Source organism: Podarcis liolepis (genome assembly GCF_965112155.1).
Source record: "Podarcis liolepis genome assembly, chromosome: Z".
NCBI classification, from domain to species: domain Eukaryota; kingdom Metazoa; phylum Chordata; class Lepidosauria; order Squamata; family Lacertidae; genus Podarcis; species Podarcis liolepis.
Genome location: NC_139570.1, coordinates 41,636,711 through 41,664,249, shown reverse-complemented (window position 1 = coordinate 41,664,249; position 27,539 = coordinate 41,636,711). Strand labels below are relative to the sequence as shown.

General features: G+C 40.6%; 1 protein-coding gene across 6 annotated transcripts in view; it reads left to right on the top strand.

The window, feature by feature from the left end:
* Positions 1-23,946, top strand: part of CAMSAP1 (calmodulin regulated spectrin associated protein 1) — a 43,608-nt gene extending 19,662 nt beyond the window's left edge. For 3 of the 6 annotated variants that reach the window (XM_083485701.1, XM_083485703.1, XM_083485702.1), the window contains exons 5-18: positions 1,187-1,267; positions 5,259-5,400; positions 6,345-6,484; positions 6,560-6,656; positions 7,873-8,017; positions 9,481-9,572; positions 10,677-10,761; positions 11,281-13,636; positions 15,558-15,694; positions 15,806-16,014; positions 16,100-16,202; positions 17,280-17,395; positions 17,895-18,013; positions 19,967-23,946. In XM_083485701.1, coding sequence (XP_083341827.1) covers positions 1,187-1,267; positions 5,259-5,400; positions 6,345-6,484; positions 6,560-6,656; positions 7,873-8,017; positions 9,481-9,572; positions 10,677-10,761; positions 11,281-13,636; positions 15,558-15,694; positions 15,806-16,014; positions 16,100-16,202; positions 17,280-17,395; positions 17,895-18,013; positions 19,967-20,269 — 4,125 coding nt within the window. In that variant the 3' untranslated portion in view covers positions 20,270-23,946. Of the gene's footprint in view, positions 1-1,186; positions 1,268-2,278; positions 2,312-5,258; positions 5,401-6,344; positions 6,485-6,559; positions 6,657-7,872; positions 8,051-9,480; positions 9,573-10,676; positions 10,762-11,280; positions 13,637-15,557; positions 15,695-15,805; positions 16,015-16,099; positions 16,203-17,279; positions 17,396-17,894; positions 18,014-19,966 lie in introns of all 6 variants that reach the window. The other 3 variants (XM_083485699.1, XM_083485700.1, XM_083485698.1) reach the window with 2 other exon arrangements.
* Positions 23,947-27,539: the final 3,593 nt, after the last annotated feature.

Here is a 27,539-nt window from a genome sequence, read left to right as displayed (position 1 = left end):
GGTGCCTCACTTTAGCTGGATTGTGCCCATTTTGTACTGATAGTGTAGAAATCAAGATGTGGAGGATGTGTGCATTGAGGTTGAGAACTTTAAAAGGATATTAACCTTATCCTTCATGATAGCCATGTACTACCTCCAGTGTCAGGCAGTATGCTTCTGCATGCCAGTTGCTGGGAATTGTTGTTGTGCTCAAGTCCTTGCAGCTGCCAGTAGGCATCTCCTTGGCCTCTGTGAGAACAGAATGCTGGAATAGATGGACCTTTGATCTAAACTAGTGCAAGGCTCTTAAATTCTTAGACTGTTGGCTGTGAGTCATTTGCAGTGCCATGTCTTTGGAGATTAGTTGGTTGGGAGAGGGGAGAGTCTAAAAAAAATAGGAAGACATTGAAAAATGAAACAAGCAGTGTGGGAGAGAACTGACTGGACAAATCCCTGAAGCTGGAATCCCTGATACCTGCCTTAACTTGGGTGTCTGTGGTATGTACTAGAAAGCAGAAATGTTTTCTACTGTTTGTTAGCACTTAGAGCCTTAAGATAATGCAAGGAAAAACTGAGTGCAGTACCAGTTTGATCATCAGCTTGTGAAATACTTTTATGGGTGGCCTCTGTTCCCCCTCTGGTTTGAGTTCAGAAGCATAGAAGACTGATAAGGCAAATGGCAGTTGAACTGAAGCAGTACAAATATTTTTTGGGAAAGGTATGTAATAAATTGTATGTATTTATTACTTTTCCAACAATTTAAACACTACAAAAAAGAAAAGAACAATACAATACAATACAAAAACACTACATCACACTTAACACATTAAACTAACAAAACAAAACAAAAAAACACATCAAACAACATCAAATCAACATCAAACAATTTCAATATCTTATCTTTCATTCACTTATTTCAACAACCTCCTCACACCTCCCTTTTTGTATTCCACTCCTGCTAATTGTTTCAGCAATTCCTTTCCATCTTCCTCTGTTTTCTATCCTATAATTATCTTAACACATTCTAACCTTATTTTTTCCTTTAATACTCTATTAATTTTATACCTGGTTCCTTATAACATTTCTACTAAAGCCATATAACTTCATTCCAACGTTTTTCTAACATTCATTTTACAATATTTCTGTAGATAGTCTTTAAACTTTTTCCAGTCTTCTTACACCGACTTATCTTTTCCCCTATTTTTAGGTGAACCTGAAAATGAGAGAGATAACAGAAAAAGAGGTCAAACTAAAACAGCATTTACTGGAAAGCCCAGGTCACCAAAAGGTAAAAGACACTTTAGATGAATCATGGATTTTAGTTTATTCACATGTATATTACTTGGAAGTAGATTGTATTACTTTTCAGCTGCCAAGTAAGCCATTGTAGGAAAGCTTACCAAGTAAGCGGTTGTAAGCTGTCTTGCACTTCATTTACATAGAATTCTGTACTGTGTGTAATGCTTCTGGTTTCCTTTCCCTGCATTCTTTGTGATAACTGCAGGTCAATGTGTGTATTGAGCTTCCAAATGCGTGTGCTTTTCCCATGTGTGCCCAGATGTTCCTTGATTTCAAAGTCAATGAGGAAGCCTGTGCATTTGGAGGCTGCTCTGGTATTTTGGATTAGAATAGTTGTCTGTACCCTGCATTTTACTCATCTCTTAAAATGTCAATGCTGTATTTTCATAATATTTATAATGTAACATATTACTTTCAGCATTTATTGTGAAGTTATTCAGGATCATATTTGCTGTACACATTGATTTGAAGAAATTCAGGAACCCTTTCAAGTACTAATAAAGCATGTGCTAAATAGTCAAAAGAATTATCAGTGTTACATGTGCAACTCTTCCCCTCTTTTCTCCCTTTAATTATTTCAATGCACTAAAAATTGTTAATAAATGCTACACTTTCATTACTGGGAAATGGAAGTTTTCCCTCAAATATAAATAACTTCAAAGTTGGTCTGATTTGTTGTGAATGTTTTGGCCAAACTGCACTGACCTAAGTAGCACTAAATACTGCTGTAATGATGTTAACTGGTGCGGAGCAAAAAACTCTTTCAGTATCCTTTATTGCAGAAGGAAGCATTTAAATAACTGCCTATGAGACTTCTTAATTCGATGCTAGCATTTCCTTCTCAGGATACTGTTGGCTCAAGTATTTGCCTACTACTATTTCAAGAACCTAGCATGATATGAAAGTGTCTGTGGATTGGGTGCATTTAAGTATTGCTTATAACTTGCTCTGCTGATGTTCCTCTCCTGTTCCCACATTCCCTTCCCTGCTTCCTGAGCAGTCTCCTTCCAAATGGTATTGGAAATTAGTACCTGTAAGTGAATTAATTCTATGTGACAGTTGTCATCTGCAAAACCATGGCTTTTAGTAATTCTTTTATTGGTGTTCGCTTCCATTTAAAATGCTGCTTTCACAACTTACAATATACTCTCTGCTTAAGGATTTTTTTATATTAAAAAAATGTAGATTCCATTACATGAGCCAACATACTGTATGTACAGCATACTCATCACTATACAGCATTCAAGAATTTTGGGGATTCAAAATCTTAATTTGGAGAAGCAAGGAAATCAGTCAAACATTAGGAACAATCTACTGATTGTGTGTTACTGTTCTCCTGTTCAGAAAACTCCTTTTATGCAGTGCTAAGGTGAAGCTGGTCAGTTTAAAGTAATTTGGTGCTTGTATGTCTTAGAAAATGGGTTGTGAGCAGTGCTTTTTTTCTTTAAAAATGTTTAGGAGTACTCTCATTTTCCTACTCATATTGAAATACTGCCGCTCAATGAGGTCAAACTTAGATTCACAAAATGTTTAGGGGTATGCGTACCCCTGTGTCCCTCCCCCCCCCAAAAAAAAAAACTGGTTGTGAGGATTGACTTCCACATTTGAGCTTTAGGCAGGGTGCTGTTAAAATGTTTCCTATACAATGCAAATTTTATTTTTTGTGCTCATGCACATCATAGCCACTTGATTCCATTACTATTAATATTCTGTCTCAAAGGTATAGATGCGTAGTACTTTAACAAAACAAAACAAAATCTTCAGTATTTTCTGTTCTGCATTCCTATGGATATGATGGATTCTTATTTTGGTTCTAGAGGCATGTAACTTGATTCATTTGTTGTTCTGATTGTGTAATTAATCAGCTAAGGGGAGGTTCTGGATTTGCGCCTGCAGTTGGCTTTAAATGCTCAGGAGAGTCTGGTTGTGGGCAGTGTTGGTGATGGAAAATTAAGCTATATCAAGTATTGCTTTGCCCTTTTCTGACAGTGATCATTGAAATAGTAATTCGGGGGGAAAGCTGTTAAATGGGTCTTACATTCTGTAAATTCTTTTTGTGAACCACATTGAGGGTTTCTTTGTTTTAAGCTATATATTTTTTTTCTGAAATAAATGAATAACTATTGCTGCAGTCCTGAAACCATATGGATATTATTGATTTTATGCTAACCAGTTCAAAGCTGGTAGCCAAATGCCCTTGATCGTATTCAAGTTGCACTGGCATGCTCTTGCGATACTAGCATAACATTCCTTGCTGTCATCATTGTGCCAGAGCTCCTGGTGCATGGACAGCAGATACCACCCTAAGCATTTATTGGATACCGCAGAAAGTCTTTAAGTGAGAGCAAATGTCCCTAGCTTGTAATAGTTTCTAAAATTGTGTAGGATTTAGCTTCCAGAATGAAGGCAATGCTAGATATCGCTCAAAACCAAGATTTTCAATTTAGTAACACTTAGTTTGCTTTGAAGTCAATCCTTCTGGTATTACTTAGGCAGTGGGGAGATGAAGGTGGGAAGTATGCTTTAAACTAACCAGATCACCTTACTATGTAAAGTAATCTGCTTGATTTGAATAATCATATTTACTACTTAATGGGTGTCAACTTGCTTGAATTTATTATATGATTCTGATTACCATCTTGTATCTTGGTATTTTTTGCGTAAGCCTGATCTGATGCATGCCCTATCGCACTGCATGCTGGAACCAGTGGAATATGCTCGTGTGGTACAGTATGATTCACATTGCATTACATATTTATGGAGAGCTTCAGGCTGGGGGAAAAGCAACTTGCATCTTGTATTTATAAATCTCTTTTAATTCAACACATCTTATACGGCCCTTGCTCATTTAGTATGATATACCTTTCTTTTGCATCTTTTTTGTATAATACTAATATTGATATTTAACAAAGCTTTGATTATCCTGCTAGGAAAACTTTAAATTAAACTGAACTGAATAATTCAAAACTAATTTTGTTGCATTGCTTTTTCCCTGTCTTTGGAACTTGTAACCAAGTAATACTTGTTTGCAGAAATAATTTCTCAGCCTATGCTTTCCTCAAATATATACACGTTTCATACATAGATATGGCCTTAAGTAGCTAGCTAGCAATATTGTGTATTGTGTAATATAGTTTAGATAAAAATAATGAAATATTTTTACTATACTGTAGTGGTATAGAACTGAAGGCATTTAGTCAAATACTATTATTGTGTGATTTATTAGCTTAATACAGTCTCCATGCAATCTATTGAATATTAGGATTATAGCACAATAAGTGAAAATGCTTTCTGTTAGACTGGTAACAACAGTTGTATCTGTTTTATGCTATATTATGCAGTAGCCTTAGGCTTTAGTTAATATATTGAAATCCCTGCTACTGAAGTGGGAACTTACTGAGGTGCTGCTTTGCTTATTAAACTTGCAAGTAATTTTACTCGCTAGCAGAGTACTCTTGATACACTGTCAAAGACTATTGTGTGCTAAAGCAATTATTGATTTGGAGCACAGAACAACCAAAGAACAGATGATATCTGTTTATGCCAACAACTCATTACATAAAATTAGTGCAGGCCGGTAGTGGAATGGAGTCTGACAAGAAGAGCCTTGTAATACAAGTACCAATTGTTTTTCAGGTTGCCTGTTGGATTTATTTGTAATTCAGCTTACAAAACTTTGGGTCTACCAGACTTAATCTTTGCTTCACTGTTTCTCTAGGATTGGTGGGTTGGTATCACTATTTCAAATTAGGTACAGTTTAACCAACTAAAAATACCTCAAGGAATTGAGTTTGTAGTTTTGTAGACTATTTATTATGGTCAGCCGACCAATGCAATAGAATATCAGATCACAAGATCAGTGATGAATTATGAGAAGTTTCAAGCTGAGGAATGGCAATCGTAACATCACTGCTTCATACTGTAATTATGACAAGACAAGTAGCTTTGCTACAGTGACAAATTCTGCCTTCCTCTATTAGGTACGTTATCGCCGAGATCACCTTTCAAATAGGCAGTTACCATTTTTCCCATTGCTTGAAGATTTGATGAAGGACTGCAGTGATGGGGCTGCTTTATTGGCTGTGATACATTATTATTGTCCTGAACATATGAAGCTAGATGGTACGTGGATAAGAAATTCTAAGTGACCTAGTTTTAAATAATGTCTGAGTAGAATGTTACGGATTTACCAAAATAGCTTTATACAAATCTAATTGCGGTATTCACTATAATCTAATTTAAATGATCCAATAACCTTTAGTCCTACTGTTTGCAGTGGGAGCACATTTTGAAAAATATATCTGAAACTAACTAGACAAAAATCCTTCACTTTGGTTGGCTCAAACCCCTGGTCAACTGTCCTTTTTGCTTATTATGTGTATCTATGATGGCATGTAAACAAGGATGGCAATGCTGCTGCTGCTTCTCAAACAAGGTTGTTGCTTCCAAGTTACCACCTTTGGGGAGTTGTGATGTGTATTCTAGGCTTGTTCTCCATGCAATACTGATCTATATCAACCCAAGAGATTGATGCAAAGGGATTAGAGAAGTGGCATTCATTAGGAAGAGCCCAGGTTGAATATGTATAATGTATGGTGAATCACATTTCTTACATCTAAGTATGGGCACGTTGTATCCAGAAACTACCAGCCTTATACATGTTCTAACTTATCACTTTCCCCTCTCTCATGCCCATGATACTCATTTTATCTTTCCTGGCTGAGAATATCTCCATGCTGATACAAACTGGCCTCAGTATCCCTAGTGCAGCCTTTGCTAACACAGTGTCCTCCATGCTGCCTAGGGCTTATGGAAGTTTTAGTACAGAACATCTGCAGGGCACCAGGTTAGCAAAGGCTGCCCCTAGTGTGCTGTTGGGACTTGGAGCTGCACAGTTCCTGTGCTGTCTTTGAACACCACTCCTGTAGTTTGACTTATAGGCTGAAGCAAAGCACTGTTGGGAAAAGTGTTGACTGTTTTTTCCTACATGATAATTGCATGAGCTGAGGGTTAATCCATTGGGCTTCCTTGTGACACTGATCCTTGATGCTTTTATCATTGGTTAGAGATCTGCCTAAAAGAGGTAACATCGATTGCTGACAGTATCTATAACATCCAGCTGCTTCGGGAATTCTCAAATGAATATCTTAGCAAATGTTTTTACCTCACACTGGAGGACATGCTGTATGCGCCTTTGGTCCTAAAGGTAAGGCATGGAGGGATTCACCCAAATTTTAAAAGACACGTAGATAGCTTATTAATGTTAAAATCCTTTTTCTAGCCCAACATGATGGTCTTCATTGCTGAATTATTCTGGTGGTTTGAGAATGTTAAGCCAGACTTCGTGCAGCCCAGGGACCTCCAAGAAGTAAAAGATGGTGAGATATTTTGAACTTCTGTAGCAATAATAATAGTAGTAACAACAACAACAACAACAACAACAACAATAACAACAAAATTTTATTTGTATCCTGCCCTCCCCGGCCAAAGCCGGGCTCAGAGCGGCTAACAACAGGTAAAAATAGCACAGTGTACATAAAATCACACAGTCAATTAATTAAAATACATTCTAGAATCAAATCAGAATCAAATTAATAGCAACCATCGGGTTAGAGTTCTATGCAGATTACAGAAGACAATTTCACTGATGTGGCTAGAATGTTTTATATCAAAGCACTTTTTTGTTAGCCTGTGTGGCATTCCTTTGCGTCTCCAGGCTTGATTATCAGAAGCTTAGGTCTTCTAGTGGATGCACAGAGAGTTGCTAGATGAGTGTCTTTTTTTATCCTTCCAGACTAGATCTTAGTTCTTTTTTAAAGTGTAGGCAAAATACGAGCTTACCCTACCTAGTATGCAGAGAGTCCAGCTTGTTAAGTGTTCCTACACTTGGTCCAGTACTTGGTGGCAGTGGGTGTCTGGAAACTCTTGGCACTTGATTAAAATATATTGAGGTCTGATGCAGGAAATCAAAGTGGCATTGTCCCGCCCATAAATTAACATGGGGCACCATTCATTAAGAGACAGCCCTATGCAGGTGCTGCGGAAATGGATGGAAATTGCACAAGAACATTTTATTTTGTTATGACTGGCATTGTGCTCCATGGGCTGGATGTAGGTCACTTTCTGCACTCCTTAATCGTTCTATTCTGTAGTCTTCAATAGCCCCCAAAATTGGCTCCTTATCCTTGTCTCATGGAAGCACTCTATTTTTATGGTCCTTTCCCATCCTTCATTTGTTATACCCATCGCTCATCTCCTATCCTTTTGCAATCACTGGCTGCCTCCACTTCTGGACTGCCACTATGCTTTGGGAATGTTAAAACAGTTGACTTTATATATATATATAAAGTGCAGGTAAATTTGTTAAAAAGTTTCAGAATCCTTATTAATAGGCATTCTGCCAATTTGCTGTTCAAAACATATCTGATTACTGTGAATTTTATATATGCTTATCTGAGTTTATTGGATTATGATACTGATGATTTGCAATGGCAAGAAATTTCATAGAATCTTACTTTGAGAGTGCCCGTTAGGGCTCTTGATTGGTGGTAGCTCATTTCAAAGGCAACACTAACACTGTAAATGAATGTGCAGCAAAAACAATGTTGCAGCAGAAGAGTAGCCGCCTGCCTGTTCCTATTTCCAACGCAACGAAACGCAGTTTCATGGTGAATCCAGCTGCTTCCAGTTCACCTGATGTACAACTCCCAGTTCAGCTCCCTTTGGAGTCTTGCAACAGGTATTCCCTGCATCCTGAAGAATTTGAGTATCTGTAAGTCTGTCTTTCTATCTCTACATTCAGTCTTGCTTTCCTTACCAGTTTGGGAGCTACAGCCTATTACTAGTGTTACCTTTAATTGTGTCCAGCAGACTAATTCCCTCCTTCTTCCAACAATTCAAATTAGGCAGCTGTGTGGACTTTGCTCCACAGATTATATTATTTGGTTTGGGCGAGGTACACAGGCTTACTGAAGGATCCTTATATTTTGGAAATGAAAAATACTATGAGGCCTCCGTTGTCTTTCAGTTTGGTCTGTAGACTTTTGGGATACTGAAGGCAGCAACATTATCTTTGTTCTGCATTAGGTTCCTCCCACTTGCATGAATAAACTTGGTGAGAAAGTGCTTGAAAGCCACTGTTACACGATACTTTGCTTGTGATGGAAAATGTAACTCAGTTCTGGTTGGATGGCCGAATCTTGATTGTGCTGCTTATAAACCCAAGTCTCTTCTGTGGCTGAGAGTCTCCTGGCTCTTTTAGTCCCCTGCTGTGAGAAGCTATGGTGGTCAGAGTCAATCTCTTTCCCTCTCCTGTGCATTGGTGCTTCAGCCCCCTTCTCTCCTTCCCCTCCAAAGCTCTGTATAAGATTAAAGAGGGGCAACTGTTGCAGCCTCCCAGTGCAGCATCTTTAATATGGTTCTTAAGAGCATGCGTGTCTGAAGAAGCAACTCTAGTTGAGTTTTAGGCAGAGTCTTAAGAGATACATATTTGGTAAAAATAATAAAGGAATGTATTCAAGAAGAAGAAATGTAAGAAATAAGGAAGTACAATTCTCAGTCTGTTCAGGCACTGGTTGTGGTGGGAACCTTTTGCAAAAATCTGTAAGCTAATCGCACATCCAGTATGAAAAAGATACCATTTTCTGCGACTGAGTCTGTTCTGTCATTTATAGGCTTCTTTCTAGCTTTCATGGGGTCCTTTTAACCATCCATGTAAATGGAAAGCTTCTTAATGTAAATTTCAAATGTCTCCTACATTAACTATTAGTTATTCAGTAACACATTATGTACAGTAAGACAGCTTTAAAGTTTCAGTAACTTGAATCTTCCTAGTCGGGATGTAATTAAGTTCTGTAAAGGGCTCTTGAGACTTAAGTCTCATTATTCACTCTTCTCTTTACTCCTTCCTTCCTGCTTTTCCTTCTGTTTTTTCTTTTCTTTTAAATATGGTTTCCTTTTAAGAATGTAGTTCATTGGCTTAAGCATAGCCTCTTAATTTCAGATAGCTGGTACAATTTTGTGTTGTGAGTCACTCTTGTTGACTGGCTTAATTTTTTTACTTTGTTTTGGCATTTCTGGGCGGGGGGGATGATGGGTGTTGTGTAGTAATGTGTGTTTTTCCTATTGTTTTGTTTTTTCTCTTGCAAAAAAACCTCTCATTAATTGTGTGTGTGTGTGTGTGTGTATGTGTTTTAACAATAGCGGAAAAGGAAACCCTGCCTTCAGCCCATCCCATCCATTGCTGCCTTTGAGACAAAAACAACAGAAGTCCCTGCAGGGGGAGGACAGTTCAGGTAGGCACCTATTTCTCTTGTGAACATAGGAGCCAACTCCTAGGGGCTGAGGGGGCTTTGGCCCCCCCATAGTTGATGGGCATTTCTATTCAAATGGTGTACTTGCACCACATCATGTGATCAGTTATGCAAGGTGGGGCTTACCTGGACCCCCCAATAATTTATTCAAGTTGACACCCCTGCTTGTGAACAACTTGATGCAAAAGTAATAGCCACAGCACAGAACACAGTTTTGGGTATTTGGTCCCTCTGAAGTTGACACTAGAAAGCTCCTATTACTGAAAGATCAGGGTTAGGATTAAGAACACACTGCAGCTGAGTTTGCCCCACCAGGTCTCTGAGTCTCTGGAACTGCAGCTGGGTCAGACAATAGTGTGGCTAGTTTAATCTCACTTGTGAGAAAGGAAAGAGGTGGAGATAGTAGTGGGCCCTGACTTAAGTTTCCTTTCCTTTCCTTTCCCTCCCACCCGTGTGATTCAATCATTGAGAACTCTATTCCTTCTCCCAAGCCAGACAGGGTACCTTGTGGTTACAACAAACTTTTGAAGCTGTTGCTCTAGATTGTTGGATGTTGCTGTGAGTATTTTGGTAGGGGAAGGATGAGCAGTTTTGGTTAATCTAAGCACCATTTGCAGAGAAAATAACTTTGATAGTGAATGCCTTTTGTGGTGTTGCTTGGGCTGATGTGGAACAATCTTCTGACCTTCACAGTTCTACTCATACTATGCATATGTATAAGGTAGAGAAACTCTGGCTGCAGCTGTACTTGGCCATTTTATATCAAGAATTCCCCCTACCAACTACTACTGAGGCTTCAGTCCTAAGCATGGTTATTTGGAATTGAGTTCCACTTAGATTAATGAGTTTTCAATGCCAATCAGCAACTCACAATATCTAGGCTTAAAAACATGTGTACTTGTCATAATAGTGCAACAATTTTGAGCTATGCTATATATGACAGCAGTTTTATACTGCCCTCTAATGGTGAAATCTTGTTAAGAGGACATTCTGTAATAATAATGTAAAAGTGTAAAATAATTAAAATCAAGAGTGTTTGAAAAGTTGTCCAACATCCTTTATATATATCTATATATATATTTGTAGATCAACGGCATCGTTCTAATTCATTGACAAAAGTAGATGGGCAGCCACGGGAGTCAATCCTTGCATGGCCAGAGAAGAAGCAAAGGTAATATATACTGGATGATATTGTATGGGAAAGGCACCTTAATATCTTTGCATGCTGTTGACATGTGGTATGACTTTATTGGTAAAAATGTTGATAATAGTGTTCATGCAGATAGCGTAGTATTATGGCCTGATAAAAATGCAGCAATCTACTGTTGATCCAGTGGTTAGGTGTTGAACCTGGTCATGAAAGAGTTTTGTGCCTTGGTTTCTGTGATGGGGAAGTGCATAGAATCTTCTTTCCAGTCTGTAAAATGGAAATAATAATGTCCTGCCTCAAATAATGGTTGGATTCTATCTATTTGAATACCAATGTGTAAAGAAGTTCTTTGGATATTAGCATATTATGATAATGAATGTCTTTAGAATTAGTCAGCTCTGATTCTTTTCCTTGAATTTCTGATTCTTATGAAGGCCAAAATTCAATGAATTGCACAAATTCATGTGAATTCCATAGGTAGGTGGGCAATTTCTGCTAAAGTACCCTTATCAGTTCTAATGGACATTTTGTTACTTCTAGACCTGTTTCTCAGCCAACACCATTCGCACTTCATTATGCTGCAAGCAGTGATGCAGACCCCAGTTCTGGTGATAGCATTAGCTTGGCTCGGTCAATCAGCAAGGACAGCCTAGCATCAAACATTGTCAACATCACTCCAAAACAGCAGCCTCAGTCTGCACCAGTGAAAACTGATGGGAAAAGTTTGCTGAACAATGTAGAAATAGAGGATGAGGATGAGGATGAAGAATTGATCGCAGTAATCTGCCCAGATGCTACACTGAACCATAGCAACCTGGAACTTCAGAATGTGCCAGCTAGATCACCTAGTCAAGTTGCAACCGCATGGGCTCAGAAATCACAAAGCGAAGCCTCCAAAAGCAAGACAGATAGCTTTTTCCTTGAGCCTTTAATGCCTGCTATTCTGCGACCAGCAAAGGAAAAACAATCAATCAATAAGGAGGATGAATGTGGGGAAGGAAAGAAGAGAGGCTTTGTATCAAAGAGAGTGAGTGAGGGGCCCATGGCTTTAGTCCGTAAGAAAGTCAATAATAATCATGCAGATCACATCCTCAGCAGAACTTTTGCTGCAACTTCTAGTTCTGAATTATCAGCAGTTGCTGGTTCCAGCATGGCAGATCCGTCGGTGCACTCAGAAGTCAGAGGAGAGCCCTTCCATCCCCAGGCAGTTAGTAGCTTAGATACTTTATCTCTAGAACAGTCCTCCACCAAAGCACACGAGGATTTGGCTTGCAGTACAAATGTTGGCTACATGAAAAGTCCAAATTCTCGCATTGCAGACACCTCATGGACAATGATCAGGCAAGATTCTGATTCAGACATTCTGGATATGGAGGAAGTCGAACAAGATTTAGTGTCAGACGATCATCCAATAATTGCCAAGTATATAGGAGAAGAGGAATCAGCAAAGCTGCAAGAAGACATGAAGGTTAAGGAACATGAAGATAAAGATGATGCCAGTGGACGTTCAAGTCCATGCCTAAGTACTGTTTCTCAGATAAGCAGCTCATCCGTGACCAGTGGGAGTGCCAGAATGACTAACTTTGCTGAACGGAAGTTTCAGAGATTGAACAACTATGAAACAAAATCCAGCACAAGCAGCTCACAGAAGACCACGCCAGATGGATCAGAGTGTTGTCCAGCCCTGTTAACCACATGGAAGCAGAAGAGGGAGCAAAGCCCCAACAGGCAGAACAAAGATAATGTTAACCTGCTGGCTTCGGAACTGGTGCAGCTTCATATGCAGCTGGAGGAGAAGCGGAGAGTGATAGAGGCTCAGAAGAAGAAGAAGGAGGTGTTGTCGGCCAGGCAGCGGTTAAAACTGGGCAAGGCAGCATTCTTGGGTGTGGTGAAGAAAGGGAAAGGGGCTGAAGTTTCTCCACTAAAGCCAGAGCACTTCACGAAGGAGTATTCAAGACACAATGGGGAAGGCGTGGATGCTACTTTGAGCTCTGAATCTGATTCCGTCTTCATGAGAGAGGAGGGGGATGAAGAGACTCTTGATGCTCTTGAAGTGCCCAAAGTAAAGGCCCAAGAAACTGTTGCTTTTGTTGAGGAAAACAATCTAAAGGAACCCACTATACATGAAATAGAGAAAAGCAAAATGATTTCTGCTGCACTTCTAGAAGAGAACATCGAATCTGCTGAATGTGATCTCCCCATTGAGAAACTAAATGAAGTGATCAGTGCCCTCCGGCAAGATATCCTGAAGATTTCTCGGCAACAAGAGCTTCTCATGAAACAGCCAACAGTATCGTCACTGAGAGGTGTCTCTCAGGACCAAAAGATAAAGGCACCAGTTCATTTTGTCGAACCTCTGTCTCCTACTGACATGAGTAGTCTCCCTAAGCCACCATGTCTCAGTCAAGGTTGGAGTCCTCACTCAGGGAGACCATCTGAACTGAAAGAGGGTAAGGAGCGTCAGCAAGCCATGATGCGCATCAAAACCCTGACTCCTAGCACTGACACCTCGCCACACTTAAGGCAGTTTCCATCAAACAATTCATCCAAGACCCCGCCTGAAGCTACTGTCGAAAATAATTTTGACCTGGACGGCACTAGAGAGAAACAGCGAGCAGGATTTACCCTGTCCACTTCCAAAGACACAAATATCCTCTCTGAGGCTCTCAAAGATGTGAATAGTAACATAGAAGACATTAGCTGTGCTTCTTGTGATAGCTCAGGGAAAGAGAACGTCCCAACAGAGGAGTCCACGAGAAGCAAAGGTAGCCTTATTGAAGTAGACCTGTCTGATTTAAAAGCCCCAGATGAAGGAGGAGAAGCTGAAAGCCAAGACAACTCCACATACCTGACTGGTGAAATTGATCAGAAGTCAGGAGTTAGTTTTTTCTTTAAGGTAAGAACAAGATAGTGTTGTTGAATCCCTGATTATTTGGTACAGCAGTAATCTCTCCTTAACACTTGCTTTTAATTGGGGTGGGCTGAATAGTTCATTTTGTACACCCCTATATTACATGTGTTGGGTTTGGTGATGTGGGTGGGAGCATCATGCATAGTTAGATTTTTTTTTTTAATAGCATAATAATTTAATGCTTAGTGTGTTGGCATCCCTTAATCTCTCTCTCTCTCTCTGTGCGTAGATATTCTGGCAAATGTGGTTGAAGCAAAGGTGCAACAGTCAATTTGGCAGCTCAGAAATAAGTTGCAACAAGGGTGGTCAGCTGTACCCTCTGTTGTCAATGGGATACTTACCTGCATGAGAGGAAAGACCATTATATGTTGCTTTTTGCTAACAGGCACTACCTGGCAACATGTATTATTATCATTATCGTCATTTATATGCCATTCTTTATCTGAAGATCTTAGGGTAGTTTATAGTGACAGGTACTGCTGGACAATCCTACATGGGGTCAGGGGAATGCAGCAGTGGATTCATCACCCACCCCAAGTCCTGCTGAGCTGTGCCAGCCATGGCATTAGGCAGTTGTGTAATTTTTCCCTTTCACTGTATCAGCTCCAACTGACTGGCAACAGTTTTGCAACCTCATTCTCCCTGTGGTGGCATTTTCTGCATACTTGTGGAGTCTGTATGCTACATGCTCCCTTATGATGGTTTGTAATTCCCTTAGTGTTCTTTCATTACATATGTTTGATAACGAAAAGATCACTCAGTGCAGTATATGCAAACACCTGTCTCGTTTAAGATTACATAGAACTTCTATTACAGGGTGAGCTCCTGTTGCTCGGTCTCTGCTCCTGCCAACCTAGCAGTTCGAAAGCACGTCCAAGTGCAAGTAGATAAATAGGTACCGCTCTGGCGGGAAGGTAAACGGTGTTTCCGTGCGCTGCTCTGGTTCACCAGAAGCGGCTTAGTCATGCTGGCCACATGACCCAGAAAAACTGTCTGCGGACAAATGTCAGTTTCCCTCGGCCAATAAAGCGAGATGAACTCCGCAACCCCAGAGTCATTTGCGACTGGACTTAACTGTCAGGGGTCCTTTTTTAATAATTTCTCAATAATAATAAAACTCACAGGTGAATACTTTTATTTTTATATATCTTTGTTTGAGTTAATACTTAATACTTTATTATCCCTTTGGCACTGCATCTTTGTTCCTTTTTTTTTTTGTCCTTTCAGTCTGTGACTTTTTATAGTTTACATTTTTTATTCTTTGTTTTCTTGCTTTTCGTTGGCACTTTTCTTATTTTTGTAACAAATCAATCAAAAGCATTTAACAAAAACACAATGCCATGAAAAGGCAATAGAGAGTGCCTGGATGCTTGCTTCACAGTGTCAATGATATTCAGTGGGATTATTTTATTTTCTGTTTTCAGGGCCCATCTATTCCCGTGATTGTAATCTGTTTTAGCTGTTTTAAATTATCAGTTGTTATAACCTGCTCAGGAACTTGCTGTTGAAGGGCAGATAATAACTTTGATGATGATGATGATATGTGTATGTTTATATGTATCTTGTTCTTTAATGGGACTCCAAATAGAGGACTCCAAGCTGCTTTCTTAGCCAAGCACTGACCAGATTCCAGACCGGCTTAGCTTTGGAGATGTTGCTGAAATCACTACCTTCAATTAACTGTCCTGGGGTCATACACTGCAGAGTCTGTGAGCTTAGCAAGAGGGCTGATATTTGTTGCAAATATGGAAAATGGCAGCTCCATCGTTAGAGCAGCCAAAAAAAAATATGTTTCTGTGCTCAGATGGAAGTCATGAGATTTTCTTCATAGCCTCATACAGCGTTTGCTATTTCTATACCCCACGCTGCAAAAACACAACTTCTCATTTGAATTTTAATTTGACAGGATGGGCAGAAAGCAGAAGATGAGCTTGCAAAGAAACGTGCCGCTTTCCTCTTAAAGCAGCAGCGCAAAGCTGAAGAGACACGCCTTAGAAAACTCCAGTTTGAGGCAGAGGCTGAACAAAAGAGAGATGAAGCCCGGTAAATTCAATGTCTTGCCACACAGTATATAGATGAGTACTTCATGCTTTTATGTTCTCACTTGAGAAATTGGTAATGATGGGATTTGAAGGCTGCCCTTTGCCTTTTTAGTCGAAAAGCTGAAGAAGACCGCATACGGAAGGAAGAAGAGAAAGCCCGGAGAGAGCTCATCAAACAAGAACACCTGAGAAGAAAGCACCAGCAAAACTTGGAAGAACAAGGCCGTGGGAAGCCCAAGCCCAAGCCCAAGCAGCCTAGGCCAATATCTGTTCATCAGGAAGAATCCTATAGCAACTTGGAAAGAAAGTGTTCTTCTATCCGTAAGCAGCAGCACTCATTTTGGTTCCTATAACAGTATAATAAAGTAACTTTTTTCATTGTGTAACACCCTTTTTCTTTTGCCAGCTGATAATCTAAGTAGTGCTCAGTCGGGGTCTAGCCTGTCTTTGGCATCTGCAACGACAACCGAACCTGAAAGTGTTAATTCTGGTGGCGCACCTTCCAAACGGTAAGAGAAAGCATAAAGATTTAGGATTCTGATGTTGAAACATACTTTGGGGTGGGGAACATTGCCCAGATGCCACATCCAGCCTTCAATAGTGGCCATGAACTCTCTGCAAAATAGAGATAATTGCAACTTTTAGGTAACAATAGTGTAGTAGTGACTGTCAAGAAATTGTAATGGCGCACTACTTTTAAAGTACTCACTATTAGTGAATGAGAAATAGTCATTGGGGTAATATAAATAAATTTCTTCAGGTATCTGAAGAAGTGTGCATGCACACGAAAGCTCATACCAAGAACTAACTTAGTTGGTCTTTAAGGTGCTACTGGAAGGATTTTTTTTATAAATAAATTGTCAGTGTCATGGGTACTGTATACAAGATTAACAAGCAAATAGGGGTAGAACTGGGATGGGAAACGTTTGAGCTCCAAATGTGGTTGGATTACAACTCCCATTATCCTTAACAATTGCCATGCTGCTGGAGACTGATGGCGATATGGGTCCACCTATAGGCTCTCAATCCATTGGAAATAATTGTCTCATTTCAGGTGTTAACTGCTAATTTTGCAATTATGATCATTGTCCACTAATGGAGAGTTTGTTACAGCTAACTCTTGATGGGCTTATTTATTCATGGACTCTCCCCATAAAATTGTGACACACACATAAGCACTCCCTTGCTTTTTTGTGGACGTGTGGGTGCTCCATTATGTGTGTGTGTGTGTGTGTGTGTGTGTGTATGTATATGTATATGTATATGTCTCTGTGTGTGTGTTTGTCTTTCTACACACACACCAATTTAAGAGACCATTTCATGCTTCTGACAAAGCATGCTCTAGCCCGCAAGAAATATTCTAAAATAATTTGTTAGTTGCAGATACTATGTTTTTTTAATAAAGCAACTTAAGCAACTTAGCATGGCTAACCCTCTGAAGCACATCTCTTTTCTGAGAGAGAGAGAGAGAGAGCGCGCGCGCGCACAAAATGTGGGGAGATGGAAAATTGGACACACTTGCTTTCCCCCCAAATAATCTGGTAGCTATGAACACACTGCGCATGTTCTTCTGATTCTTCTGACAGAGTGAAATCAATGGAAACCTTGCCCATATTGAGCAGGAACCCAAGTCGAAACATGGAGAGAGACTGGGAAAGCACCTCAGCAGCCTCTTCAGTTGCATCAGTAGCAGAATACACTGGTAAACCTAATACATTTTATCTGTACCTGTGTAATTAATGATCAGGATTATATAAGTCTGGTTGCCAGTATGTGGAACAGTACAGTGCAGTCTTCATTCTGTGGTCTCATGCCTCTGAACATACAGCAGGAAGCTGCTTTGAAACAGTCAGACCACTGATCCATCTAGTTCTTCTCAGAGTAGACTCATTGTAATTAATGAACCTTATTGATGTCCATCAATTTTAATGGGTCGACTCTGAGTAGGGCTAACGCTGGATACAATCCTGTTTTATTGGACTTTTATCATGGGATGTAGAAGCTTTGCAAACTTGCAAATTTGCTTTTTTAAATATTGCTAGTGAAATAAGGAAGAAATTTCTTACTTATTTAAGGTTTTTTTTAAAAAAATCTGCCTTTTCATAGTTGCTCAAGATAGTTCGCAACACTGATAAAGACACATGAGACTTTCATTTTAGCTGAGTTATCAAACCACTTGTTTAAAATTTATGTTTTATTAGGTCCAAAGATGTTTAAAGAGCCCTGTGGCAAGTCAAACAAATCAATTATCCACAATGCTATTTCCCACTGCTGTCTTGCTGGAAAAGTGAATGAGCCTCACAAGAATTCTATACTGGAGGCAAGTATCTCTGAGAACAAGAGTTTTGGAATTGGTCAGTTGCTGTATACCTTGATTTCCATGCCCATTGTTTGATGTCTTCCAAACATAACAGTACAAACACTAATAATATATTAAATATAATTTTAAGTATTAATGCAACTCTTTTAACATGCACTGTTAGCATTGGTTTTAAAAAAATTGCTTTTTTTTTTTTTACTTTGTTACTGTCCCATATTGAATAACCCTGATCCCTGGGACACAGTGCATTTGCAGTGTGGATGACTTCATATGGAAAGCCCTTGAGTGGCCAGCTTGCTAGTGTGTATTGCAAGTCAAGCTTAAATCATAAGAGACTGGTTTATGCATAATACTAAACTGGTTTATTAAACTGTGGCTTATATGTTTCTTAAATAATAGCTTAGTGTTTTATGTGTAAGGTTTGACCAGCAACTTATAGATTGTTTACTGCAAGGATGAGGAATCTCTGGCCTTACAAATAGATGCTGCTCAAACTGAAAATTCAAACTCATCAGTGGCAGATCTTGGTATCTCAAATTTCAGTGGTGCCCTGTGTGATGCCAAAATCTGGCACACATCCCCTCCACCTCTTGCTTTCCTTTGGATGTCTTAGTTGTGGTGCCTGATGCAACACCCCAGAAGCTCCATGCCCAGTGTAACCAAACCAGATCTGCCTTTGCTCTCTTCAGCCCCAACTTGCATGACCAATGGTCAGGGAAGATGGGAAGTTCCCCATTGTTGACTTACTACCAACAAACCATTGAAGCCATGTTTGTTGTTGGTTTTCAGACTTTAATTTAACTATGGCTTGGTGTTACATTGAATCCAGTACTCGGTTTGTTTGGCCACTCCACTCCAGAAACTCACCAAACTACAAAAGCATGAGGCAAGAAAATACAGCAGACTTGGGAGGAAAAAGCCAGTGTTTGTTTTATCAATTGTGGCACAACTTGTGGTTAACTCATGACTTGTTTAAAAGAATCATAGCTTAGTGCTGTGCAAACCAGGTCATTGTGGCACTGCAATTTAGAAGTACCAAATGTACCGTATTTTTCGCTCCATAGGGCGCACCTGACCATAGGACGCACCTAGTTTTCAGAGGGGGAAATCAAGGGGGGAAAATATGACACACACACCCCCAGCTCTGGGAGCAGCGGACAGGCTGCAGGCAGCCTGTCCGCTTCTCCCAGACCTTCTTCCCGCTTTTGCGGGAGGTGGGGAAATTCCCCCACCTCCCACAGAAGCTGTGCACTCTTTAAAGGGGCTGCACTGTTTCTGCTGGATTTTCTAGGAGGTGGGGAAATTCCCCCACCTCCTGCAAAACCAGCAGAAGCCGCGCGCTTTTTAAAAGGGCTGCATGTCTTTTCCTGGCTTTTCTGGGAGGTGGGGGGATTCCCTCACCTCTCGCAAAAGCCCGCAGAAGCCACACAACCCCTTTAAAGAGTGCACAGCTTCTGGCTTTTCTGGGAGGTAGGGGAATTCCCCTACCTCCCGCAAAACCGGAAGAAGCCGCACGCTCTTTAAAGGGGCTGCGCGGCTTCTCCTGGCTTTTCTGGGAGGTGGGGGAATTCCCTCACCTCTTGCAAAAGCCGCACACTCTTTAAAGGGTGCATGGCTCCTGTGGGCTTTTCTATGAGGTGGGAGAAGGGACTGATGCGGCCAGTCAGTCCCTTCTCCCTCCTGGGGAAAAGCCCGCAAGAGCGCACAGAGCTTTTGTGCGGCTCTTGGGGGCTTTTCCTGCCTGCCACCCCCCTGCATTCGCTCCATAGGACGCACACACATTTCCCCTTGCTTTTTAGGAGGGGAAAAGTGCGTCCTATAGAGTGAAAAATACGGCATTTCCTGACCTTCATCTTGGGTACGTTAGACATTGCCAGCAGTGTGCTGGGCTCATTTAGCAGTCTTTGATTTCCTGTGGTCATTGCTCTCAGAATTTTTCTCTTTCACCTCTAGGAGCTCAAGAAATGTGATGCCAAGCACTACATTATTTTGTTCCGTGATGCTGGCTGCCAGTTCAGAGCACTTTATTGTTTCAATCCTGAAACAGAAGAAATCCACAAGCTGACAGGAACAGGGCCAAAGAGCATCACTAAGAAAATGATTGACAAGCTTTATAAATATAGCTCGGACAGGAAGCAATTTAATATCATTCCAGCCAAAACCATGTCTGCCTGTGTAGATGCTCTGACGATTCACAACCATCTGTGGCAGCCCAAACAACCTGTAGTGCCAAAGAAGACTCAAACTCACAAATGACATTACAGTTCAGTGGGAGACTATTGTAGATTTCATCGCTGGGGAGAAATGAGTTTCCTCACCCTCTCTCTGGTTTGGGAATGAAATGAGCAGAACCATAATCCCTTTTTTAAAAAAAGAAAAGAAAGAGGCTTATTAAACGTGGATGCAAGGAAAGAATGAAGGAGCAGCTTCAGTGTTCTTTTTGGTTTTTTTGTATGAATGATAAAACGGCTGTTACACCCATTGATAACCAGAGAGGCTTTTCACATGAGGGAAGGTGCATGTAGCAAGAGTGGATTTCTTTTTACTTGAAGTTCTTCATTGGTACAAATTGGGACATCTTTTCTTGTTCCTCCTCTTCCCGCAATCACTCTTGGAGTTAGCATGTGCTGCCCCTCAGGAGAACAAGAAACTGGGCACTGTGGCAGGCTTTCAAGGAATATCTTTTAGACTCTGGAGACTTGATAACATACAAACAATTGGTACTTGTCCCTACTGCCAACACTAAACCAGGCTCTGACTTGTGGAAGGAAAAGGAAAATACTCCAACCCCACCCCCTTGCTGCTCAGAACCAAGTTTACCTAAAGTATCAAATCATTTTTAAAAGCACTGAAAACTGTAAAATTCGCCTTTTTTAAAAAAGAAAGAAAGAAAATGGAGGACTTATGCAAATTATCATGGCTGAACATTTCTGCAACACAATCATGAAGAGGCAAACAGGTGCTACTTGTTGGAATATTCCCAATTTGAAACTTGAGGCAAGCTGAATGGAGTACAGTCAACATTGCTTTTCTGTTTCGAGTAGTATCCTAACAGGATTTTTTTTTGTCTTTTTAATAAAGACAGATTATTGAAATAGTAGAACATCTTCACTCAGAGCATGTTACTCCTGTATAATGGTGCACTTACTGATCACAAATTATAATGCTTTTAAATTATGTCCTGAAATGTAATTTAAAATGGTTTTTTCTTTTTTCTTTGAATGAGTACCATGCTCTAAAATGGAGTGTGTTTTTTGTTGTTGTTTTTTGTTGTTTCAACTTTTTTCTTTTGTGGCAAGAGTATATACTAATAAAGGAGAAAATATACCAGTTTCCATATACTAACAATTTTCAAACAAACCTGCATTTTGGTGGTTTTTTTGAAGGCTCAATCTGATGGTTTCAGTTTTCCTTTTCCATCTAGAAATATTAAATCTTGAGTAATAATAATAATAATAATAATAATAATAATAATAATAATAATAATAATTTATTTATACCCAGCCCATATGGCTGGGTTTCCCCAGCCACTTTGGGTGGCTTCCAAAAACATATTAAAATACAGTCCATTAAACATTAAAAGCTTTCCTAAATAGGACTGCCTTCAGATGTCTTCTAAAAGTCTGGTAGTCGTTCTCTGTGACATCTGGTGGGTAGGTGTTCTATAGGGCGGGTGTCACTACCAAGAAGGCCCTCTGCCTGATTCCCTGTAACTTGGCTTCTCACAGTGAGGGAACCGCCAGAAGGCCCTCAGTGTCTGGGCAGAACGATGGGGGTGAAGACGCTCCTTCAGGTATACTGGGCCAAGGCTGTTTAGGGCTTTAAAGGTCAGTACCAACACTGAATTGTGCTCCGAAATGTACTGGGAGCCAATGTAGTTCTTTCAAGACCAGTGTTATGTGGTCTCAGCGGCCGCTCCCAGTCACCAGTCTAGCTGCCGCATTCTGGATTATTTGTAGTTTCCGGGTCACCTTCAAAGGTAGCCCCACATAAGCGCATTGCAGTAGTCCCAGTGGGGAAGCTGGGCGAGACAGTCTGTAGGCAGGTACATTCTCAGCCTACGTACCAGATGGAGCTGGTAGACAGCTGCCCTGGACACAGAATTGACCTGCACCTCCATGGACAGCAGTGAGTCCAAAATGACTCCCAGGCTGCACACCTGGTCCTTCAGGGGCACAGTTACCCCATTCAGGACCAGGTAGTCCTCCATACCTGCCTGCCTCCAGTCCCCCCAAAACAGTACTCCTGTCTTGTAAGGATTCAACCTCAATCTCTTGGCTGCCATCCATCCTCCAAGTGCCTCCAGACACTCACACAGGACCTTCACCACCTTCACTGGTTCTGATTTGAAAGATAGGTAGAGCTGGGTATCATCCTCATATTGATGAACACCCAGCCCAAACCCCCTGATGATCTCTCTCAGCGGCTGCATGTAGATGTTGAAAAGCATGGGGGAGAGGACAGAACCCTGAGGCACTGCACAAGTGCGAGCCATGGAATCTGAACACTCATCCCCCACCACCACTTTCTGAACACGGCCCAGGAGGAAGGAGCGGAACCACTGTATAATATTGTGTCCCCAGCTCCCAACCCCTCTAGACGGTCCAGAAGGATGTTATGGTCGATGGTATCGAAAGCCGCTGAGAGATCTAGCAGAAGCAGGAATCAGCGCTCACCTTTGTCCCCAGCCCGCTGGAGATCATCGACCAGCACGACCAAGGCAGTTTCAGTCCCATGATGAGGCCTGAATCCCAACTGGAAGGGATCCAAATGGTCCGCTTCTTCCAGGCATGCTTTGAATTGTTCAGCAACCACTTGCTCAATCACCTTGCCCAAGAGTGGAAGATTTGAGACTTGGTGAAAGTTGGCCATATTGGCCGCGTCTTAAGATGTTTTTTTAAGAAGCGGTTTGATAACCGCCTCTTTCAGCGGGTCTGGGAAGGCTCCCTCGCAGAGAGAAGAATTCACCACCCAGTGAAGCCCATTACCCAGCCCTTCCCAGCTAGCTTTTATGAGCCAGGATGGGCAAGGATCAAGGAAACAGGTGGTTGGTTTCACTCATCCCAGCAGCCTGTCCACATCCTTGGAGGTAACAGATTAGAATTGATCCCACGCAACTTGACTAGACAGGACTCTAGCACTCTCCCGCCCCGTCCCTGCTCCCACGGTGGAGTCTACCTCTTCCCGAATCTGAGCGACTTTATCTGCAAAAAACTTTGCAAAATCATTGCAGGAGATCAGATATGACCTTAAGGCTGTTTGTTTTCCCCACTACAGAAAATAACCTGTTTGTGTATATGTCTAATGAAGGCCGTTTTGATTACTGATAATTATAAAACCTGTCTGTTTGTTCCCCACCCCCAAGCTCACTCTGACTCAGCTGCCCAGGAATTTATTTTTAGGTTATGACTCTGGTTTGCACATATTTTACTTCTACTTGAAGTGTTACTTGAATATGTTTAGTGTACGGCAGCCCAGCCTGATGGGCTTGGTATAAATAATAAAATAATACTTATTATTCTTAGTGCAAAGGATACTATGCCAACATTAGAGATTGAACAGTTGAAACTCCAAAACACAATACAGTGTAATTTTGTAATGAATTTAGACATAACAATAATTGGAATTAAATGAGTTTTGTACAGAAGTGGTGAGAGAGAGGGTACTGAATACTAACTAGAGAAAGAAGAATGAAGGTCTTTTATTGCAGTCTTATTGGTTCCAACCCCTTGCAGTACATTTAGGTCAGCTGTACATTTTATTTAATAGCTGGCTACCCTGTAAGAAAGGAGATGCTTTATTATTTCTAAAAGTATTCAGCACTGTCATGAGTGTAACTTTTTTCTGTTACATGCTTTATTTCTGACTGTTTGATATTATACAACATATTTATTTTATGGAAGCACTGAATCTTAATAAAAACCATCACCTAATTTTTGTTATTCCATGCATCATCTTTTTTCTTTCTGTTGGACGCCTCCCTTATGCTGAGACACAGACACATAGCTTTATTGATGTGCTTTGCATTTTGTTTGAAGTGTTTCTTAAACTAGGGATTGGGAATCGAAGGCCCTCCAGATGCTATTGGACTCCAACTCCCATCCACCCCAGCCAGCATGGGTAGCAGTCAGAGTCAGGGATGATGAGAGTTGTAACTGAGCAATATCTGAAGGACCACAAAGTTCCCAAGCCTATATTAAAGCAAAGTTGTCTTGACCTATGGGGAGCAAGTAGCATGGTATGCATCCCAGCTGGTGGAGCTTAAATAATGAGCTGAAAACCAAGTTGACACTATGTTTTCCGTCCTTCATCTGGAAGGACCCTGATGGGTTCCTGTAAAGGAGTTGTCTGAGTCTGCAAGAACCTAGAAGGAATTCCAGAGTTTGCTCCCTGAGTAAAAGCTTTATGTTTGTTAGAACTTGTGCCTTTGGGAGATGTCCAGTATGCATGCCTCATAGTGTTCCCCGTATCATGAAATAAGTCTTTGTGATATGTCCATGATTTTAAAATACCATAGTTTAAACTCTGGATTCACCTATCAGCTTTATTCTTGAGCTATAATGGGTAGCTTCCCCCCCCTTTTCCTTTTTGGTGTTTGAATTATTGGGAAAAAGTCATGAGGCATGAGTATATATTTGCAACCTTCATACTGCTTTCACATCCAAGTAAGGATTAACAGCTTATTTACAAGAAATAAACCCTTTTCGTATTTGCCTTTACAGTTCAGGTGGAATTCTTGCATGTAGAACAAAGATGTAGCTCATTTTGTGTAGTTGTTAGGCATTGTTAGATTCTAACAATGCGAAATTATTGGGTGGTCTTTGATAAATAGTCATCTTTTAGCCTCAGTCCTTCTACCATCTGCACAATGAGGAAATCTGGCCTACTTTACAAAGGAGAACAGGAGAAGGCAACTATATTATACCTTCAGCAAGAAACTTCTGAAATTTCTAAGTGGCTACTAAGATGGCTAACCATCTCAAAGCTAGCTCTAAGCATGTTTACTCAAAAGTCTCTTTAAGTTCATTGGAAGGTACGCCTTCATAAGTTCATTTAGGATTACTGTTTCTGAGTACTTTATGAACCTTGAAAACAAAAGTGAAGCTGAGTTAGAGTATGCAGAATTTTGTGTGTGAAGGCTATGTTTTTAAACACTGGCGATATTAAGTGATCTTACTCTTTGTGTATCTGAAGAAGTGTGCATGCACACGAAAGCTCATACCAAGAACTAACTTAGTTGGTCTTTAAGGTGCTACTGGAAGGAATTTTTTATTTTGTCTTTGGACAGTGTGATTACTCCCTACTAAATGTCACATACCACTACATGGTCATAGCTCAGTAGTAGAGCATCTGCTTTGCATGCAGAAGGTCCCAGGTGCTATCTCTGGCATCTCCAAGTAGGGCTGGGAAATTCTGAAACCCAGGGGAGCCAGTCATTGTAGATTGTACTAAACTAGATAGACCAGTGGTCTGATTTAGAATTTTAAACTGACTGCTCAGAAACCCATTCCTTCATTTTGGCTATGTATGCTACATAGGGAAACTTTCTCTTGGCTTCATGGGAAGACTTCCTTCCTTTGTAGCTGCTTAACTTCAGACTCACTGGCATTATTGAGAATAGGGACCATTTGAAACAAACAGTTTTTTGGTTCACAAGTAAATAGAAATCCAAACCACCCTGACTTAGCCCCTAGTCCTGAACACAGCACAGTGGATCTTTGAAAGGTTTCTTTTAAAAAAAAAAAGCAACTTCAAAAACCCAACCATCAGTTATCACTTGACAATACATGTCTATTTCACCAAGGGAAAGGTTAGCTGAGTGGTTAAAAACAAGCATGGAGATGACTCTTAGGTTGCTTATTTTGGGCATAGCCCACCATTCAAGAAAATTAGGGCTGCTAACAATTACAGTTTAAAAATACCAAGAAGGAGCCTCAAGGTTAGTTCAGATATTTCAAGTACTGTTGGGAAGTAGTGGGTGGCAGCAATGGATTGCAAAGAGATTACTTTACCACGGTAGTGTAAGAAGTGGCCAGGGCTTTCCTCCCATTGAGTGCAAGCAGAAGTTTGTAAGAGCCTAGTGGCGTGTGTTTGCATTTCAGTGGATGTGCACAAGTGCTTGGGTGCAGTCCTTGGGTGTTCTGAACAGTGCATCTAGCCTGCCAAGTTTTTTACTGCTTAGTCCAATCACTTCATCAAGATCCTTGAATAACAAAATTATTTTCTTAAAAACCGGAATAGAGAACCTGTGGCCCATCACCCCTGACTGTTGGCCATCCAGCAGCACCTGAAAGGTCACAGGATTTGCCATCCCTGCTTCATAACAAAGAAAAGTTTGGCTTGCAGGAAGACCTGTCAGGAAGATCTGGCCTCTGCAAATATTAAACCAGGTAGCAAAACTGATCAGGAAAACATTTTTGTGATACTAGCCTCCTTTTAACCTAGCTCTGTACATGAATAATTTTTCTTCCTGAACTGGACACCGTTGTCATAGTTAAAGAACTGAACTCAGCTGCCTGTTCATGAGAACCATTTCTCATTGGGACATGTTCAAGATCTCTGATGTTACAATGCATTTTTAAAATTAGTTTTTGCTCCCTCACATTTCAGTTCAGGCTTGCCAGTGGCTTCTGCTAAGTTTGCTATTAGTGTAGAGGGAATGATAGGCACCTTTATATGCTACATATGAAACCATGAAACAGAAAGGATATGCAGCATTAAGAACATCGGAAGAGCCCTGCTGGATCAGGCCAAAGGCCTATGTAGTCCAGTATCCTGTTGTCACAGTGTCAGCCAGATGCCCCACTGGGAACTCCACAAGCAGGACCTAGCTTCATGGGAAGGTACTTAGTATCCTGGAAATTTGATTCAGCGATTGTATGATTTCTAAGGCTGTCAATAGGAGATTACATTATTATTATTATTATTATTATTATTATTATTATTATTATTATTATTATTATTATTTGCACACAGCGGCTGCTTTCTAAAAAGAAAGTTGGCAGCCAAGAAAAAGGAGCAGCTGCAGTTGGAGACTAAGAATGGGTTTGATGGAGCAGCATTCGTTTATAGATTCCAAATAAATGAATTGGTCAATGACTTAATAATTTCCTTGGTGGCTATTTGGGGTTATGGTGGACAAGCCTGCTGTATCCCTTTGAAGCAAACTGCCTGCAAAAAAGGTCAGAGTTGACATTCCCCTCTTGGCTTAGGACTGGTAGTTTGGGAGGGAAGCGACTTTTTAGCTTCTCATCACTAATCCCTTTATAATTGAGTCATTGGTCATCTGCCGAGGCCTATGCCACTGCAGAGGGCACACTGCCACACTCTGGAGTAGGGGTCACTAATCTGATGCCCACAAAAGCCTTAATTGCTGCCCCTGGGCAAATGCCCCAGACTGAATACTAATTGAAAAATAAAAGTCTCTTGTCCTCCTAGAAAGAAAGTTATGGGGCAAAATGTGCAGGTACCTTCTAAGCCGCTTCTGTGAAATTAGTGTGAGTATGATGTGGCCCCCTTGTATATT